At 41.6% G+C, this 18,142-nt stretch overlaps 1 protein-coding gene across 7 annotated transcripts in view; it reads right to left on the reverse strand.

Annotated features, from left to right (window-relative positions):
- The window catches only part of LOC116601445 (coiled-coil and C2 domain-containing protein 2A), a 31,739-nt gene that overhangs the window by 12,660 nt on the left and 937 nt on the right, over window positions 1–18,142 (reverse strand). For 4 of the 7 annotated variants that reach the window (XM_048727393.1, XM_048727392.1, XM_048727391.1 and 1 more), the window contains exons 2-31: window positions 17,491–17,533; window positions 16,867–16,944; window positions 15,702–15,776; window positions 14,557–14,631; window positions 13,668–13,755; window positions 13,352–13,482; window positions 13,229–13,249; window positions 12,397–12,465; window positions 11,330–11,440; window positions 10,729–10,818; window positions 10,538–10,655; window positions 10,309–10,445; window positions 9,741–9,875; window positions 8,144–8,186; window positions 7,683–7,849; window positions 7,375–7,422; window positions 6,806–6,879; window positions 6,593–6,658; window positions 6,005–6,079; window positions 5,599–5,670; window positions 5,030–5,114; window positions 4,512–4,566; window positions 3,261–3,353; window positions 2,921–2,987; window positions 2,632–2,724; window positions 1,831–1,915; window positions 1,487–1,637; window positions 1,118–1,369; window positions 830–888; window positions 105–239 (exon numbers count right to left, since the gene is read on the reverse strand). In XM_048727393.1, the coding sequence (XP_048583350.1) occupies window positions 105–239; window positions 830–888; window positions 1,118–1,369; window positions 1,487–1,637; window positions 1,831–1,915; window positions 2,632–2,724; window positions 2,921–2,987; window positions 3,261–3,353; window positions 4,512–4,566; window positions 5,030–5,114; window positions 5,599–5,670; window positions 6,005–6,079; window positions 6,593–6,658; window positions 6,806–6,879; window positions 7,375–7,422; window positions 7,683–7,849; window positions 8,144–8,186; window positions 9,741–9,875; window positions 10,309–10,445; window positions 10,538–10,655; window positions 10,729–10,818; window positions 11,330–11,440; window positions 12,397–12,465; window positions 13,229–13,249; window positions 13,352–13,482; window positions 13,668–13,755; window positions 14,557–14,631; window positions 15,702–15,776; window positions 16,867–16,944; window positions 17,491–17,533 (2,791 nt within the window). Of the gene's footprint in view, window positions 1–104; window positions 240–829; window positions 889–1,117; window positions 1,370–1,486; window positions 1,638–1,830; window positions 1,916–2,631; window positions 2,725–2,920; window positions 2,988–3,260; window positions 3,354–4,511; window positions 4,567–5,029; window positions 5,115–5,598; window positions 5,671–6,004; window positions 6,080–6,592; window positions 6,659–6,805; window positions 6,880–7,374; window positions 7,423–7,682; window positions 7,850–8,143; window positions 8,187–9,740; window positions 9,876–10,308; window positions 10,446–10,537; window positions 10,656–10,728; window positions 10,819–11,329; window positions 11,441–12,396; window positions 12,466–12,581; window positions 12,633–13,228; window positions 13,250–13,351; window positions 13,483–13,667; window positions 13,756–14,556; window positions 14,632–15,701; window positions 15,777–16,186; window positions 16,945–17,490; window positions 17,536–18,142 lie in introns of those variants that run through there. The other 3 variants (XM_048727395.1, XM_048727394.1, XM_048727397.1) reach the window with 3 other exon arrangements.

Consider the following 18,142-nt stretch of genomic DNA (forward strand, 5'->3'; position numbering starts at 1 on the left):
TTATAAACAACCACTGGAAAGCCATTCCATGATACATGCAGCACAATATTTCTGCGGAAACACCAAGTTTTGGAGCACGCATGCTGGCACTGTGATTCTCTCACCCCTTGGTCCCGCAGACTGATTAGCTTGACGCGCCTGGATCGATCCAGTTCATCTTGCGTCACGAACTCCGTCTCTCCTTCAAGCTGGTTCAGGCGGAAGTACTTGGGCGCCTCCGTACCGTCCACGTGACCGATCTGGAAAAAAGAAAAGTGCTTAAAGAATGTAGATCAACTTCTACTATGTCATTATTCATAATTGAAAATACAACGGTTTATTAAGAAAACTTCAAAATAACCATCCACGATTGAAGTCTGATACTTTATTAATGATATTTGATTGAAGCTTTTTCAGTGACTTGCTTGAATTAGCGGTTAAAAATGGATCCTTTGTGTGACTCGGCATGGAGCGGAAGCAAAAATTGCGGCGTGATCGGCCTTCTTTAATTATTTTAACTTCCGGTCTAACTGGATGACATCCTATATTCTAAAAAATTCCCTCTTTCAGGATTTCACCATCCAAAGTTAATGCTAACAAAAGTGTTTGATACATTAACCTACACTCGTGAATTTAAAAAATCAGTCATTCATGTAATCACGTCTCGCCATGATCATTTGCGCAACATTTTACATTAACTTGAATGCAATTTTTTATTTTGGATACACTAAGTTGTCTGTATCTAAGTACCTAAGAAATAACAACAACAATCGTATTGCAATGAATACCCAAAAATTAGTAGGCCGTTCTCAAGCAAGGCTATTTACCATCAAAATTGTCATAGCCATACCTTTAAGATGTTCATTATGTCGGCATTGGCGGGGTCGTTGGGGTCCAGATGAGACTCAGCTGGAAAATTAAAACATTTATAGAGACCTCCACCGCCGAAAATGAACCAATTCCGTCCCTGCTATACTACATACCACAGTTGCACTACTTACCCACTGAAAAGAACCCCTTTATAATGATGACAAATTCGGTCCTTACTATACTGCTATGGCCGCTTCTCGCCTTCTTCAATACCCCTTACAATTGGGGTAAATTCTGTCCCCACTAAAAGAGTAGGGGCGCTACTCACCTATCCACTTAGCTAGCTTCTGTACATCTACCATTCCAGCAGCCCCCAGGGCCGCCATGGCGTCATACCGCCGCGCAACCCCGGAACTAGTACCAAGTCCAACGGCCGAGGATGGTGGAGCCATCGGCCGTCCCTCATTGTCTAGTGCCCAGGCAACACTAGTCAGGAGGCCGCCGGAAGTAAGGAGGATTTCTGAGTTTATTTGATGGACTTCCTGTGTATTGTTTGCGACATTTAAATTGATGGCATGACCTGAAGGGCAAAAATGAGATGAGATAATTCTAACAATCTTCACAAACAACAAGAACCAAGATAAGAAAATGGCGGCTGACGAAGCTCTATACGCAGACGCACACGCGTAAATCTTACCGCTGCCAACACCCTCGTGTTTGTAGGAGACGGTGTGATTGCTGCTGAACTCATACGACTCCATTTCTGCACGGCCTGTGACTCGACTCAGTTCCGGTACTGGAATGAAGATATCTGCCAGCAGTTTGCTAGGCACGCCACTCTCGAACAGCTGTGATGAATAAAACATTTGATCAGAACAATGGAACACTTGATCAATATGGAGATGCGGTGGTCACGCCAAAGAACAAATATCAGGGGAACGTGAAAAGTGCAACAGCGGTAGGCACCCAGTTCGGGTACAAAATTTATTAAATCAGAGAAATTTGTAGTGATGAGCGCTATCATTCCAAGAGGTGATGTACCTGAAGCTTAATGCTTTCTGGCCATTCCACGATCTGGAAGTTGTGAATCTCTCCATAATGGATAGTGAAATCCGACGTCAGCCGCCTACAATAAGCAAACAAAAACAAAAAAAATAAATAATAAATGGGTGTAAAGCCAGGCTCGTAAGCTCGTCGGTAAAATTTAAAGGAGCCTGCTAATGATCAAAAGTTAGCCAAAGTTAACCGTAAGAATGCTGTCGTGGTAACGGTACCCAGGTTTTTCTATATTAGTGTAGTAGTTTGTAGGACTGAACACTTATCACGATTGGATAAAGAGGGTGGGCAAGTGCTCTTGTCAAACGGTATAATACAGGCAAGGCGTGTATCGCACTCAATCAGTACTTATCCAACAGCCGCTTTCAGTAATCGGCCTAGTACAAGAGGACAACAGTGCCCCTCCACCCCCAATAAATTGAACTCGGATGATTCCCACTCCCCTTCTCAATAATTTGCCTAGAACAATTACAGTGACCCCCAATTACTGGAACTCCCCTTTAACTAATCTGTCTACTTCCTTTAAGGTTCAAGTTACTGCCATTTTGAGTATTCTGTATCCTCAAGTCGATGCATACCTAAAGACAAACCTCAACACGCCTTCATAATTCAAAAGCCCTTTGAATATTTTATTGGTAAACACTTATTTCCTAAGAATCTATAATTTTACTGACATGCTGATTGAGACGTATAACTTTTCCAGTAACGGGGTTCAGGTAAATTTTGCATAGCTGGCTGTATTATCCCCATCCCCCCTCTAAACCTGTGCAATGTTTATTGGCATACTTGATAGATGTCTTGGAGACCTCTTTGTCATTGAACAAAACTTTGACGAACGCTGACCAGCGCTGGACATCCTGTCGGCGCAACACTTCAGCCCTGTTGACCAAATACATGCAATGCAATATCACTGAGCAATATGCCATGTAATATGAGGGTCTTCATTGCTTCTATATGCAAAACAACACGCATCGCAGAGCTCCATTTTTCCATGACATAAGCAACATAAAAAAGACACAATAAATATCAGCGCGTATACTGTGGAGTATCACGTTAGCTATAGGTTCGTTGTTACCTGGGACATTGCTCGGGCTGGGTGATGTTACTGGTGTATTGCACTTGTGGTATCAAGATGGGCTCACCTAGAAACAGCGATATTTAATTCAGATACATCGAGAAACACGCTGTAGCTCAAGGGGATACCAATGAATTACTGTAACGATTCTTCCAAATCTACTTTTGTATCCAGTATTGCTCGTCACACTATTTCAACTCGTTTTCCATTCATTATACCAGGTCTTCTTCTCTGTGTACAACTTGCCGAAAACAATTACAGTGACCCCCAATAACTCGAGCTCTCCTTTAACTGATCTGTCGACTTCCTTGAAGGCTCGAGTTACTGCCATACAATATACCTGGCCTTCTTCGCATCTTTGCAGCATTCTCGCGGATCTTTGCAAGTTGAGTTGCTTCGTCGAATTCAGCAGGACGAACAGGCTTGGGAGGCGCTGCATGAAACAACGTTTTATAATCATTTTATAAAATCCTCCATACGTGCTAACATGGGAATCAGTGCTTTTTGCGGACGCTCCACTAAAGAAAATCACGGCTGTGTGCTCAAGTATGGCCAACAGGCCAACAGGCCATCAACATAGTCAGACATGGAGATATAGCCTTTTTTACAAGTGAATGTATAGTATGTCACACCCCCTGAAAGTACAGTATGTCCCCACACCCCCTGACAGTACAGTATGTCCCCACACCCCCTGACAGTACAGTATGTCCCCACACCCCCTGACAGTACAGTATGTCCCCACACCCCCTGACAGTACAGTATGTCCCCACACCCCCTGACAGTACAGTATGTCCCCATACCCCCTGACAGTACAGTATGTCCCCACACCCCCTGACAGTACAGTATGTCCCCACACCCCCTGACAGTACAGTATGTCCCCACACCCCCTGACAGTACAGTATGTCCCCACACCCCCTGACAGTACAGTATGTCCCCACACCCCCTGACAGTACAGTATGTCCCCACACCCCCTGACAGTACAGTATGTCCCCATACCCCCTGACAGTACAGTATGTCCCCATACCCCCTGAATGTGCAGCATCCCTCATACCCTGTGTTCATTATTTGTCGCTGAGCTGAATTTATATATCATTATTAAGTGAATAAGCGGTTTTAAAAGACAACACCTTGCACGCTTAAGAATATCTGTAGTACTAGCTAGTTACCTTGTCTAAATACCCCTGCTGGCCAGAATTCTATTTTGAAGCTGTATGACATTGTATGACTTTGCGTGTGGATTGAGTTACATCAATAAGCTGAGGTTCTTACCTTCGCCCCCCATCAGGCCTGATTGATCACCTTCTCCTTCCTTCACCTGTATGACACTGTATGACTTTTTGTGTCGAGTCGGTTACATCGATAAGCTGAGGTTCTTACCTTCGCCCCCCATCGACCTGATTGATCACCTTCACCTTCCTTCACCTGTATGACATTGTATGACTTTTTGTGTCGATGAAGTTACATCAATAAGCTGAGGTTCTTACCTTCGCCCCCCATCGACCTGATTGATCACCTTCACCTTCCTTCACCTGTATGACATTGTATGACTTTTTGTGTCGATGGAGTTACATCAATAAGCTGAGGTTCTTACCTTCGCCCTCCATCAGGCCTGATTGATCACCTTCACCTTCCTGACGCTGCTTTTTCTTAAGAAAACAAATTGTGAAAGCTAATAACTTTACACATCGAAAAGAAAACAAGATTTATGTAGAAATGAGTTTTAAAAAGGCTACATTGGACAAAAGGATAGAGAGAGGAGAAAGGAATGAGACCGAATAAGCAGACTCTAATGCAGAGTTGCAAACCGCACTGTGCTGCCACATGCTGCTATGCAGTTTACGAGTTAAGAGAGAAGTGTGAGTATGTCCGCTTTGGTGATACCGAGTTAAGACACTGAAGATGGACTTGGCTTTCTACTGCGTTTTTTGAATGTAAAGTTTACCAATTGACGGAATTGGGAGAATTGTTTGAAGCAGATGTGTGGACTGTGACGGAGCGTCATGAACCTATTTTACTTGGGTTCCGCATGGCACCTTAACTTGACCCAACCCCCACGACAAAGTGATAGTAGCATCACCAAAAATGTGCAAGAGTTGTGACGTAACTTACTCGTTTCTTCATTTCTCTTTTCCATTCCTTGAGCGCTATTTCATACTCCTCCATGTGCTTGGCGTACTCTGACTCATAATCCTCCCTGACAAAGGTTGAACATCATTCTGTAAGTCAAGTGTATAAACATACGCATCGAGGCGAGGTTATCAAATCACCACTGAAAATACTATACATTCAGGGGGCCTGGTGCCTTCTGCATATTCAAGGGGTGTGAGGAATAGGGTTGTGGGGTATACTGTACATTCAGGGTTGTTGGGTATACTGTACATTCAGGGTTGTGGGATATACATACAGGGTTGTGAGATATACTGTACATTCAGGGTTGTGGGGTATCCTGTACATTCAGGGTTGTGGGGTATACTGTACATTCAGGGTTGTGGGGTATACTGTACATTCAGGGTTGTGGGGTATACTGTACATTCAGGGTTGTGGGGTATACTGTACATTCAGGGGATGTGGGGTATACTGTACATTCAGGGTTGTGGGGTATACTGTACATTATTCAGGGTACGTTTGGCATGCTTTACATTCTGGGGATGTGGTGCTTGTTTGTGAGAGCCTGGTACCTTTTCTCTTGTAGTTCCTCTAGAAGGTCAGCCTCGTAAAGCTCATTTTCGTCACTTGGATTCACATCTTCCCTGAGAACGACAGCACAACATAACCATTACCATCATCACTACTATTTAGATTCAGCTATTACCTAAAGGCTGAGCTCCTGAATATATATTTTGGAAATTGCGAGGATGGATGCAGTAAATGGATACAGTTCATATTCATTCCAAATATCGCAAAAATATTTTCAAATAAGGGCATTAACTCCCACCATCATCACGATTTCCACCAAGATCAACATTACCATTACCATTTGCATTACCATAACCACCATCATCATCACCACAATTACCACACATCACAATCACAATTCCTCACATGAAGACCCCATAACCATGTTATTCACAATCATATACTTACTTTCTAACTACAAGTTTGATTGCTGTATTAGTGTACCCCTGTCTTTCTCGTAATGCTTTAATATCCCGCCAACACCTGAAATGAATTAGGACACACATCAGTACCTTGTATACCAAACAAATCATCTTCAGACTTTTACCCCATGAAATGATATCATTCAAGAACCAATCGTCAGATACAACGGAACTTTTATTAGTCCCTAATTATAAGTTAATCAAATATTGTATTTCATACCTATGTATATCAAGTGGCTGCCGGTATTGAGAAGCCATGTCCAGTCTGCGATTTTCCGGTCCTTAATGTGTTATTAAGTTTTTGCAGTCCTAAATGTGTCATTAAGTGTTTCCAGTCCCAAATGTGTTATGAAGTGTTTTCTAGACCAAAATGTGTTAAGCAGGGGAGGGAAATCTCACACTTGGCACAGTTTGGAGGCAAAAAATTCAAACTGCTTTTCCTGGAACTTATAAATGGCATCGAAACGGAACACTAAAGCCAACCCAGAAGCCAAATCTTGCAAAGACCCCGTATTTTTATATCCCGCCCTCGCCTTATTGACCCAGGACATTAAGTTGATGGCTCAACACATACTGTAAAATATGCTGTAAGAGTGTCCTATCACTGTGATCTTCCACATCTCTCAGATGCCGCGTCTCACTACAAGAGAAGAGGGACAGGAGGACGGTTAAGTACCGATCAATTTCCAAGATCACTTTATGCGATAAGAACAAATATTTACCAACATTTACCAAAACTTCCGCCTGTTAAAAATAAATATTCTAGGATAAACATTGGTTCTCTTACATGATTTGCTTGCGATATTCTCGTATCCTCTTTTCTGTATCTCCAGCAGTTGTACGATTTTTCATACTTTTCCTCTGCAAGTAAATAGATACTGTATGGGTCATAGCTGGTCGACAGTAGCAGATCCGGTACTGGTATTTATTAAGGGATGTATGGAAGCCCAAATCCATAAATGCTCCCTAAGCCATGTTCTCTATATTTGTCCCCCCCCTACTTCCTCCGAGTTGTGCCCCACACTACGCCTGAATTCACAATGAGATCATTACTGTAAAAACAACAAATGCACATGCTATGCACATAACTTTACATTTCGTTCTCACAATGTAGACCGCATCTCTGGCCTACTGCATACCCTATACACACAATACCACTTATTTATTTGAATGAATAATACACCCACAGAGAACGCTGTATAGGCACTTCAGAAGTACTTCACTTTACAGAAGAGTTTCACGCAATGGCGCCATCCATTAACAGAAATCACTCCAACAATAAAGCGTTTGTCAAGTTACACAAAATAACATAATATACTCACAGGAAAGACTTTTTAGATACTAATGTGATCATACCGTGGCTGCTTCTTGTAGCTGTCCGAGGGCGATTTTCAATGCCGTCAACTGAGGGAGAAAAACAAAACAAGCATGTCATTATAGAGTAATAAGGTCAGTGGTGTAGGACTGAAGGGTTGCGTGGAGTCTCTGAAGTGCATCTCCTGTTAAAGACTTGTGTGTATTCTTAGGAGAAGGAATGTTTTGTTGTAGTTGCTTTTCTTGTTGTTATCATAGTAAATTTAAAGTTTAAGTTTCTATATAATAAACTATTCTTATTTACCCTAAACAAGTGTTTTAAATCCATAGTGTTAGCACTAGGTACAGACCTTGTCCGCTAGGTGGGCAGACATAGCTTTCTTGCGTCTCTGGCAGTACTGAAGGTAGAGCTGCTGTAGGCGTGATGACAGGACATGCTCGGCACTGAACAGGGGGTGGTGGGTGAAGGTAAGGGTGGAAACATCCACATCTAGTTGGTAATGACCCTCAGGAAAACCTACATATGAGATTCATGCAGTTATCCTGTAAGTCAGGTTAGCTTGTGTGTGTACTTTCAGATGTAGAAACTAAGTATTCAGATTGAGTCTTGTGAACCTATAGAAAGACTTACATACTACCAAAGGTCCTTTAGCGAAGAAAGGATGGCTTGGACGGGGCAGTTAAGCACAGGAACTTTAAGGACCTTAGCCGAAGGAGGTGGGATAGCTTCGATACTAGGTTTATGCAAATTGCAACATTTTAGATGGAATTTGACTTTTCCTGGACACAACCACGTCACTTGGTGACTTACCAGAGGAGTCGATGTAGCGTGCATCAAAGGGTTCTGTATGGGCCTGTAAGAAAATATATGACAACAAAGTTACACTGCATCGCACTGTCTGGAGTTCCTGCATTCGAATGTGGCTTTTGCCTAACCTTGACCTAACAACCATTGGGTTTGTAGGATCACCCTTGACATTTAGTACCTTGCGCCATTGTGTTTGTAGGGTCACCCTTGACATATAGTACCTTGCGTTATTGTGTTTGTAGGGTCACCCTTGACATATAGTACCTTGCGTTATTGTGTTTGTAGGATCACCCTTGACATATAGTACCTTGCGCCATTGGGTTTATAGGATCACCCTTGACATATAGTACCTTGCGCCATCATTGTGTTTGTAGGATCACCCTTGACATATAGTACCTTGCGCCATTGTGTTTGTAGGATCACCCTTGACATATAGTACCTTGCGCCATTGTGTTTGTAGTATCACCCTTGACATATAGTACCTTGCGCCATTGTGTTTGTAGGATCACCCTTGACATATAGTACCTTGCGCCATTGTGTTTGTAGTATCACCCTTGACATATAGTACCTTGCGCAATTGTGTTTGTAGGATCACCCTTGACATTTAGTACCTTGCGCCATTGTGTTTGTAGGATCACCCTTGACATATAGTACCTTGCCCCATTGTGTTTGTAGGATCACCCTTAACATATAGTACCTTGCGCCATTGTGTTTGTAGGATCACCCTTAACATATAGTACCTTGCGCCATTGTGTTTGTAGGATCACCCTTGACATATAGTACCTTGCGCCATTGTGTTTGTAGGATCACCCTTAACATATAGTACCTTGCGCCATTGTGTTTGTAGGATCACCCTTAACATATAGTACCTTGCGCCATTGTGTTTGTAGGATCACCCTTAACATATAGTACCTTGCGCCATTGTGTTTGTAGGATCACCCTTAACATATAGTACCTTGCGCCATTGTGTTTGTAGGATCACCCTTGACATATAGTACCTTGCGTTATTGTGTTTGTAGGATCACCCTTGACATATAGTACCTTGCGCCATTGTGTTTGTAGGATCACCCTTGACATATAGTACCTTGCGCCATTGTGTTTGTAGGATCACCCTTGACATATAGTACCTTGCGCCATTGTGTTTGTAGGATCACCCTTGACATATAGTACCTTGCGCCATTGTGTTTGTAGGATCACCCTTGACATATAGTACCTTGCGTTATTGTGTTTGTAGGATCACCCTTGACATATAGTACCTTGCGCCATTGTGTTTGTAGGATCACCCTTCACATATAGTACCTTGCGCCATTGTGTTTGTAGTATCACCCTTGACATATAGTACCTTGCGCAATTGTGTTTGTAGGATCACCCTTGACATATAGTACCTTGCGCCATTGTGTTTGTAGGATCACCCTTGACATATAGTACCTTGCGCCATTGTGTTTGTAGGATCACCCTTGACATATAGTACCTTGCGCCATTGTGTTTGTAGGATCACCCTTGACATATAGTACCTTGCGCCATTGGGTTTGTAGGATCACCCTTGACATATAGTACCTTGCGCCATTGTGTTTGTAGGATCACCCTTAACATATAGTACCTTGCGCCATTGTGTTTGTAACAGTGGGTCTAGGTCCTCAGGGGCTACCACGGGAGGGGGTCTTGTTGCTTTCTCCTTCAAGGGGCTTGCCAGGCGTCTTAAGTGACCATCTTCAGCAAACCACAAACTCTTTTGCTGTGAAGAACAGAGGGTTAGGTATTAAAATAAATATATGACTTAGGAATAGGGGTAAAGAATAAAATAAAGAACTTGGTTCAACATTGTGAGATGGAGTTTTATTGCCGACAAAAAAGTGAAAATGTTAAAAAAATAAACCATCAAGCAAGCAGGATATATTGTCTGTAAGTTATGTTGATGTCACTGCTGCAACGGTTAACTCTACAATGATAGCAACACATTTTGGAATCGAAAAAAGGTATTTGTTAGTATCTGCATATGCAAAAATCACCAAAATCTATTTCACTAATCAACACAACACAGTACCTCATCGGAGTGGAGGATGCGATCCCCCATGATATTCAGGTTGCTGTAGGCTACAGGGGGAGGCTTGCCAACATAGAACCCTTCCTCACCAAAATCTATTTCACTAATCAACACAACACAGTACCTCATCGGAGTGTAGGATGCGATCCTCCATGATATTCAGGTTGCTGTAGGCTACAGGGGGAGGCTTGCCAACATAGAACCCTTCCTCCTCAAGATCCCGGGGCTGCTGGCCTTCAGGAACTTTGTCCTGGAATGGGACTGGAAAAACAAAACCAGTACTTAGTAGTGTTGTTTTATCTAACTGGTCGCACTGTAACAGTTGTATTGATATATTACAGTAGTTTGCCAACCTGGTTTCATGCTTGGCATGTAATAAGCCTTGTTTTCATACTCCAGCCTCTTCGCCTGGGGGGTGTATGGCGGCTTGCCCCAGAATACGGCAGGACCTCCACCAAGGTCTGGGTCCCGCTGCAAGCACATTAGACACACATGATTGGAAGTAGACCTTGACTGTGTGTTTTCTAAAGTCTTGCTGCCATACCTGGTCATCTGAGGTGACTTTTTGCTCTTCTTCCTCTGTGTCCATGCGACCAGTAAAAAAGTTGTATGCTTCCTCAGCAGAGGGCATCCCCTATAATAACATGACATTCATCACTGGTTACACAATATCCAGTGCACAACTAGATAGAAGAAACCATCAGATGAAATGTAGCAGAGGCACTGTATGCAGGGTGTTGATGTTTGAAGAGTAAGAATATACCTCAATTTTCTTTTTCCAAGAAAAATCCAATTGCCATGGCCAGAGATAGCCCCAAGCCCCTATGTGCCTCACGTCCCCCTGTTCTTTTAAATGAACATCGTTTTTATTTTTATTTTTGTGGAGCAATAAATGCACGTGCCCCCCCCCCAGGTAAAGGGGGGGGGGATGATGTCCTAAACCCTATCCCTATATTATGACCAGTTGGGGCAAGACTTATAATAATTTCTTAATGTTTCTGTATCGTGTCCACTGCACCCTCCAATACTTCGAGGCCCAGTGCAGTTCTGCTGTACAAATGTTCCTTGTGCGATCACATAGGACGTACAGTATTAACAATGAAATTAATAGGAACCTTTTCTGTATGTCCTTCTCTGACACTTACGTTAGCCCTGTGCCGTGACATCTTGGCCATTTTTCTCCATCTGTTCACACTAGCAATGCTATCCATCAACTGAGGGTCCTCTTCTATGTCAGCTGCCTTAGCAGGGGACAGCTAAAAGCAAACAGATGCAACTCAATATCAAGGCAAGATGGAGTGAAAACAAAAGTGAACATACAGTAACAAAGTACAAAAGACAACAGATGTAACTCAACGAAGGCAAGATAGAGTAACAATGCCATAAACGTTAAGTAACAAGGCACAAAAGGCATCAGACTTAACCACACCAGTAAACATACAACAACAAAGTACAACAGTGTGTAGTTTTGGCCAGCCTAACTTAAGCAGTGCATAAAGAAAGTCTGGTGACATAATTTGGGTGTCAGGGTTCAAGAAGGAAGAGGAAAGGTGGAGTTAGCATCAGTTGAAGAACAAAATAAAGAAAATAAAGATACTAACTGCAAAAGGTGTTGAGCATCGTAAACAATGTTATATAGAAGAACTAAAATAGCTGTAATTTTGAACAAGAATAAAAACAATCAAAAAAACTTTTATGGCTGACTCCACCAAGAATCAGCAGAGTTGACTGCCAGTACTCAACGTGAATGTTGGTGTATAGATTTGACATCCTAGCTAGATTTTAGCTAAATATAATAGCACAAACCATGACAACAGCAATGCTGTTCACACTACAAACGTATAAGACAGGATTCTCACAACGTACACTGTACACAATCAGGGGCGGACACAGGGAGGTGGACTGGGTGGATATCTCCCCCCCCTTTTAGTAAAAAAAAGTCACTTTGTTTGAAGAAAATAAATTTGTGAGGGCAGGAGGTACTGTCCTCCTGACTGTCCATGTGCCTTCGCCTGCTTGACTTTGCGGAAGCGACAAATCCAATTCAGTGTGAAGTATTGTTAGATCTATGTGATTTACCAAGAACCACTGGATCAGTCTATCTGGCCATTATCCACACCCCATTTTGAAATCCTGGATCCGCCCCTGACAATGAACAAAACACGAACTGCACTTTTAAACAGAAATCTGGACTTTCTAAGGACTTGCTTACCCCTGCCTCATCAAATCTAGTAGGCAGAGGTCTGTCTCTAAGGCCTCTCAACCTCCTCTCAGGGACAGTCTGTATAACAGATAGACACAGTTAGCATGGGGAAACTAATAGTTTTACAGCGCAACTAGTAAAACCTTGAACACCAGAAATACTGTATTACATAATATTTGTTCCGACCAATTTACTTGCGATTTACACTAACGGTCAGCTGGAAATATGTCTCAACATGTCTCTGTGTCTGATTCATCAGAACACAATAAACATTCCACACATCTTAGGTGTTCACGGTTTTACTGGTTGCGCTGTTAATATGGAATGGGAAAGATAATTGTGTAATATCATGCCTAGTGCACACTAGCGACATATTGACATAAAGACATGGGCGCACACACTCTTATCTTTAACATAACAACATGGACATAACAACATAAGAGAAAAACATATTTTTTGTGTCATTATGTCCATCTCGTTATGTTGGGCTAAACATAGTGTGCATGCCCATGTCGTTATATTGTTATGTTGCTAGTGTGCACTAGGTATAATTATTAACGAAAAGTTGTTCAAATAAAATATTTAATAAAGCACACAATGCTAATTTTCCACAAGAATCTTTTCATAATAGTTATTGGCCCACACCAATTGGCTCTAACAGCTGTTCTAGTATTCGTCTTGTAAGGTGAGTAATCTGTTATTCATCAACCGTTTTTTATTATCATTTGATTGTTCGTGCATCTTTGCCTATTTCTGTATAAGTACTGTGTCTTGTTTAATAGAATGATATTTTCAAATCAGATTGTTCTAATGTATGATGTAACAATCAAATTGCACATACCTCAGATAGACCAGGCCTTGCCTGTAAAAAACGAATTCAGTATCAGTAACTCAAAACCATAAAATGCTACAAACACTGATTATGAAAACTGCCAATTGGCAGATGGTAATGCCCCACCCTCACCTGTCTCCCCCTGACTTTGCTTCTGACCCGCTCTCTGATGGATGCATTTAAACTCATGCTTTCGCCAGGGGCAGGGGCAGACAGTCTGTTGGGACCAGATTCCATCATCTGTTGAAGGCGTGGCCCAGGGCCTGGCAAAACATTAAAATCAAACTTTTGATGGATTCACATATGAAAACACCAAAGATCAATCCTGACATATAGTGTACACCCTTTTTAAGACATGCAAGGCTGTAAACTTGATAAAATATTGATACAATATTTTTGGCAAAAATTGAGGGAAATGCATTATATGCTGTAGGAATCTTTGCTATACCTTGAGAAGTTGAAGAGGGTTCCCCAAGACTCTGTACTTGGTCCCCCCATGCTCCAGCAGAACCACTAGGGTCTAGTGTACGGGACAACTAGAAACAGATTTGAGAGTGTGAAAGAGCAAACTGATAGACAGAGAAATGGGAGGATGATTGACTGCAGACAATATGGGGAGAGGGTTTAGGACATCCACCCCCCTCCCCCCTCTTCTTGGGCTGCCAAGAAAACGTATATATCCAAAAACATACATTATTACCCTTGGTCGCATCACTCATACTGGCCCAAAGATGGCATAAAACAAGACAGTATCTACTGTATTTTATTTCCTTCTTTGGGATGCAAAGACACTTTTATTTAGTGCCTTCTCTATAAATGTGTATCTGTGTGATTCAGGAAGCCATGTAATGAAGCAAATAACAGCCCTCACCCTATTAGGGACTTTAAGATGCGACAACGGCTATGGCTAGGATGGATTGACCGAGATAACACTTTAACGCTTGGCAACAAATGCCACGATAGTTTCGATAAAGTTACCGAGACTTTATAATCAGGGACTAGAAGAAATTAACCGTTAGCTGCTTTCTAGGATAGGAAACAGAGAAAAGTGAATTTATACTCCAACCAGCCACGTACTCGCCAGACCGTAAAACTTGGAATTTCAGGTTGTGTTTTGGTGGAGAACAGTTGGAAATCTATCAGAAAAAACGCATTTTAACGTGCAGCCTTTCAATTCTCAAATTAATTCAATTGTTTTCCACTGTCGCTGTACTACTAGCCTTAAAGTCCCTATTGTCACAGAGCCAGGCTCCCTGTTCAGGGGAAAGCTAGATCCCCTTGGAAGACAGAGATGGGACGATGGGGGAGTTGAGTTGGCAGACAGACAGGCCGAATACCTCTTCTCTCCTTTGCTGTCTTCGTGTCTTTAAGTCCTCCATCATGTCATCTCCTTGATGTAAATCCTCAATGGACTACAAAATATGATCATAATAGATGATGCAGGCTGGTAAAGGGGTGCATGGGTCACATAGCATCTCCTTGATGTAAATCCTCAATGGACTACAAAACATGATCATAATAGATGATGCAGGCTGGTAAAGGGGTGTATGGGTCACATGTCATCTCCTTGATGTAAATCCTCAATGGACTACAAAACATGATCATAATAGATGATGCAGGCTGGTAAAGGGGTGTATGGGTCACATGTCATCTCCTTGATGTAAATCCTCAATGGACTACAAAACATGATCATAATAGATGATGCAGGCTGGTAAAGGGGTGTATGGGTCACATGTCATCTCCTTGATGTAAATCCTCAATGGACTACAAAAAATGATCATAATAGATGGTGCAGGCTGGTAAAGGGGTGTATGGGTCACATGTCATCTCCTTGATGTAAATCCTCAATGGACTACAAAAAATGATCATAATAGATGATGCAGGCTGGTAAAGGGGGGTATGGATCACGTGGCATCTCCTTGATGTAAATCCTCAATGGACTACAAAACATGATAATAATAGATGGTGCAGGCTGGTAAAGGGGTGTATGGGTCACATGTCATCTCCTTGATGTAAATCCTCAATGGACTACAAAACATGATAATAATAGATGATGCAGGCTGGTAAAGGGGTGTATGGGTCACATGGCATCTTCTTGATGTAAATCCTCAATGGACTACAAAACATGATCATAATAGATGATGCAGGCTGGTAAAGGGGTGCATGGGTCACATGTCATCTCCTTGATGTAAATCCTCAATGGACTAGAAAAAATGATCATAATTCACACATTTCATGGACTGGGCAAAAATAGGCTTTTTCGCGTTTTAAAGACTAAAAAATGGCCTGACATGGTTAAATCACATTTCACAGACGTCAATGTATGATTTCAAGTTTCTCAACAGTGAAAAATGTCCAGATCTCGTTCCACGAAAAAACCCTTAACGACCCTGATGATGCCCAGTACATAGAAAGCACATGCTAGTACTACTCATGGCAAGTATGGGCAAGTTGAGAGGAGTCAATGGTTCAAATTACATACCTCAACCATGGTGTCTGGTGCAGCCGGGCTGAGTGTCTGGATGTCAGTCACACTACCATCAAGCCGTGACTGGGTCTGTGTTACAATATATCAGCAGTCAGTACAAGCCGTGGCTTAGGTCTGTGTTACAATATATAAACAGTCAGTACAAGCTGTGACTTGGGTCTGTGTTACAATATATCAGCAGTCAGTACAAGCTGTTACTTGGGTCTGTGTTACATTATATAAGCAGTCAGTACAAGCTGTGACTTAGGTCTGTGTTACATTATATAAGCAGTCAGTACAAGCTGTTACTTGGGTCTGTGTTCATGTAATAAGTTGCTATAAACGGTGCTATAAAAGTGTATTTTGTGCACCGTTTTAAAGCAATTTTGGGGTATATTGATTCCCTTGTAATGCGTCTGGTACCATTAGATAATCAGTTACCCTCATATAGGGTAATTGATGTATGATGCCAGGGGCATCACACATATCTCTAACCTTACCAAGGTCTGTATATTGGTTGGTTGCATTGTGTTCTCTGTATCACACATATCTCTAACCTTACCAAGGTCTGTATATTGGTTGGTTGCATTGTGTTCTCTGTATCACACACATCTCTAACCTTACCAAGGTCTGTATATTGGTTGGTTGCATTGTGTTCTCTGCGTCACACACATCTCTAACCTTACCAAGGTCTGTATATTGGTTGGTTGCATTGTGTTCTCTGCATCACACATATCTCTAACCTTTCCAAGGTCTGGATATTGGTTGGTTGCACTGTGTTCTCTATATCACACATATCTCTAACCTTACCAAGGTCTGGATATTGGTTGGTTGCACTGTGTTCTCTATATCACACATATCTCTAACCTTACCAAGGTCTGGATATTGGTTGGTTGCATTGTTCTCTGTGTCACACATATCTCTAACCTTACCAAGGTCTGTATATTGGTTGGTTGCACTGTTTTCTCTATATCACACATATCTCTAGCCTTACCAAGGTCTGTATATTGGTTGGTTGCATTGTGTTCTCTGTATCACACATATCTCTAACCTTACCAAGGTCTGGATATTGGTTGGTTGCACTGTGTTCTCTATATCACACACATCTCTAACCTTACCAAGGTCTGTATATTGGTTGGTTGCATTGTGTTCTCTGCGTCACACATATCTCTAACCTTACCAAGGTCTGTATATTGGTTGGTTGCATTGTGTTCTCTGCGTCACTCTGGTATGATCCCCCCTCTGACATAATTGTTGCCTGTGAAAAAAATCAATGGATTGATATCAATGGCACTACATTAGGCCTGGGGGCTACACAATCCTATTACAACCATCAGCTGCATAATTTATTCCTATGCAATTCCAGTAACACAGGTAGTAGCAGTGATATAGCCAAACAGCAGCCTTGGATTAAACTTGGTATATCGTTATATATAGAGCGAAACAAGTCACATAATCATGACATGCTGGTGGTACAAAACCCTACAAATTATTGCCAAGTTGCTGGAACAGTTATGAGTGTGTTATTAGCCAGTTAAGACCTTTATTAAATTTGTGGTCGATATGACTTTGGTTATGGATGAACTGGTTTCGCTTTCTGGAAGAAATGAACTGGTCTATGTTTTAAATGTCTGTCGGTATATGCTTCATGACTGAATTTCATATAGATGACAGCCCTGTGTAAGTGACAACGCTAAGCCTAGCTAAGGTAAGGGTTAGGGGTTGGGTTGTCATTTATCGTTTAACACTGGGGTTGTAGTCTACACGGCATTCAGCCATGAAGTACAAGCCGATATAACCGTACCTCCATTGCAGCCCTTCTCTTTTTCATCTTCTCAAGCAATGGGCTACAATTAAATCAAAACAAGATAAAAGTAGACAAAAACATTTGTCAGATTAAAATTATAGTATCTCAATCATCATAATCCAATTAACACCCCAAGCTGTCAATCATAACATCTTTCTAAACATTTTTGATTAAGCAGATCTTATAGATGCTTGATCTTTTGCTGAAATAACGACATGTTTAAAATTATTAAAATAAAACACCTTTTTAGCCTGGGCAAATAACTTATTCTTAAATCAAATTAAATTAGCTTGTGCTAATATCTAGGTGCGATGTTAGATCTAGAATCTTCACAAACAAACTCAATCAATTCTGATGTCAATCTGTTTATGAGCCCAACCCAAACAATTTGATTTTGCATGGCAGGAGCATGATGTATGAATTGTAAGTAGTTATTTACCATGAATTGATACATGAAAAAAAAATCCCAGAAAATCTGCTGATTCCATCCGTGATAGACAAAAACAATTTATGTGATTTATTAAAGTCGAGAATTGCCAAAATCAGCAGTGACTTATCAGAATCCGAAATTCGACTTTAACTGTTCAATAGATCTGACATGTTTTGAGAATCAGTCAATCTGCTCTAATTTTACTTCAAATCCCTAATC

This window comes from Nematostella vectensis, chromosome 5, assembly GCF_932526225.1.
Source record: "Nematostella vectensis chromosome 5, jaNemVect1.1, whole genome shotgun sequence".
Taxonomy (NCBI): domain Eukaryota; kingdom Metazoa; phylum Cnidaria; class Anthozoa; order Actiniaria; family Edwardsiidae; genus Nematostella; species Nematostella vectensis.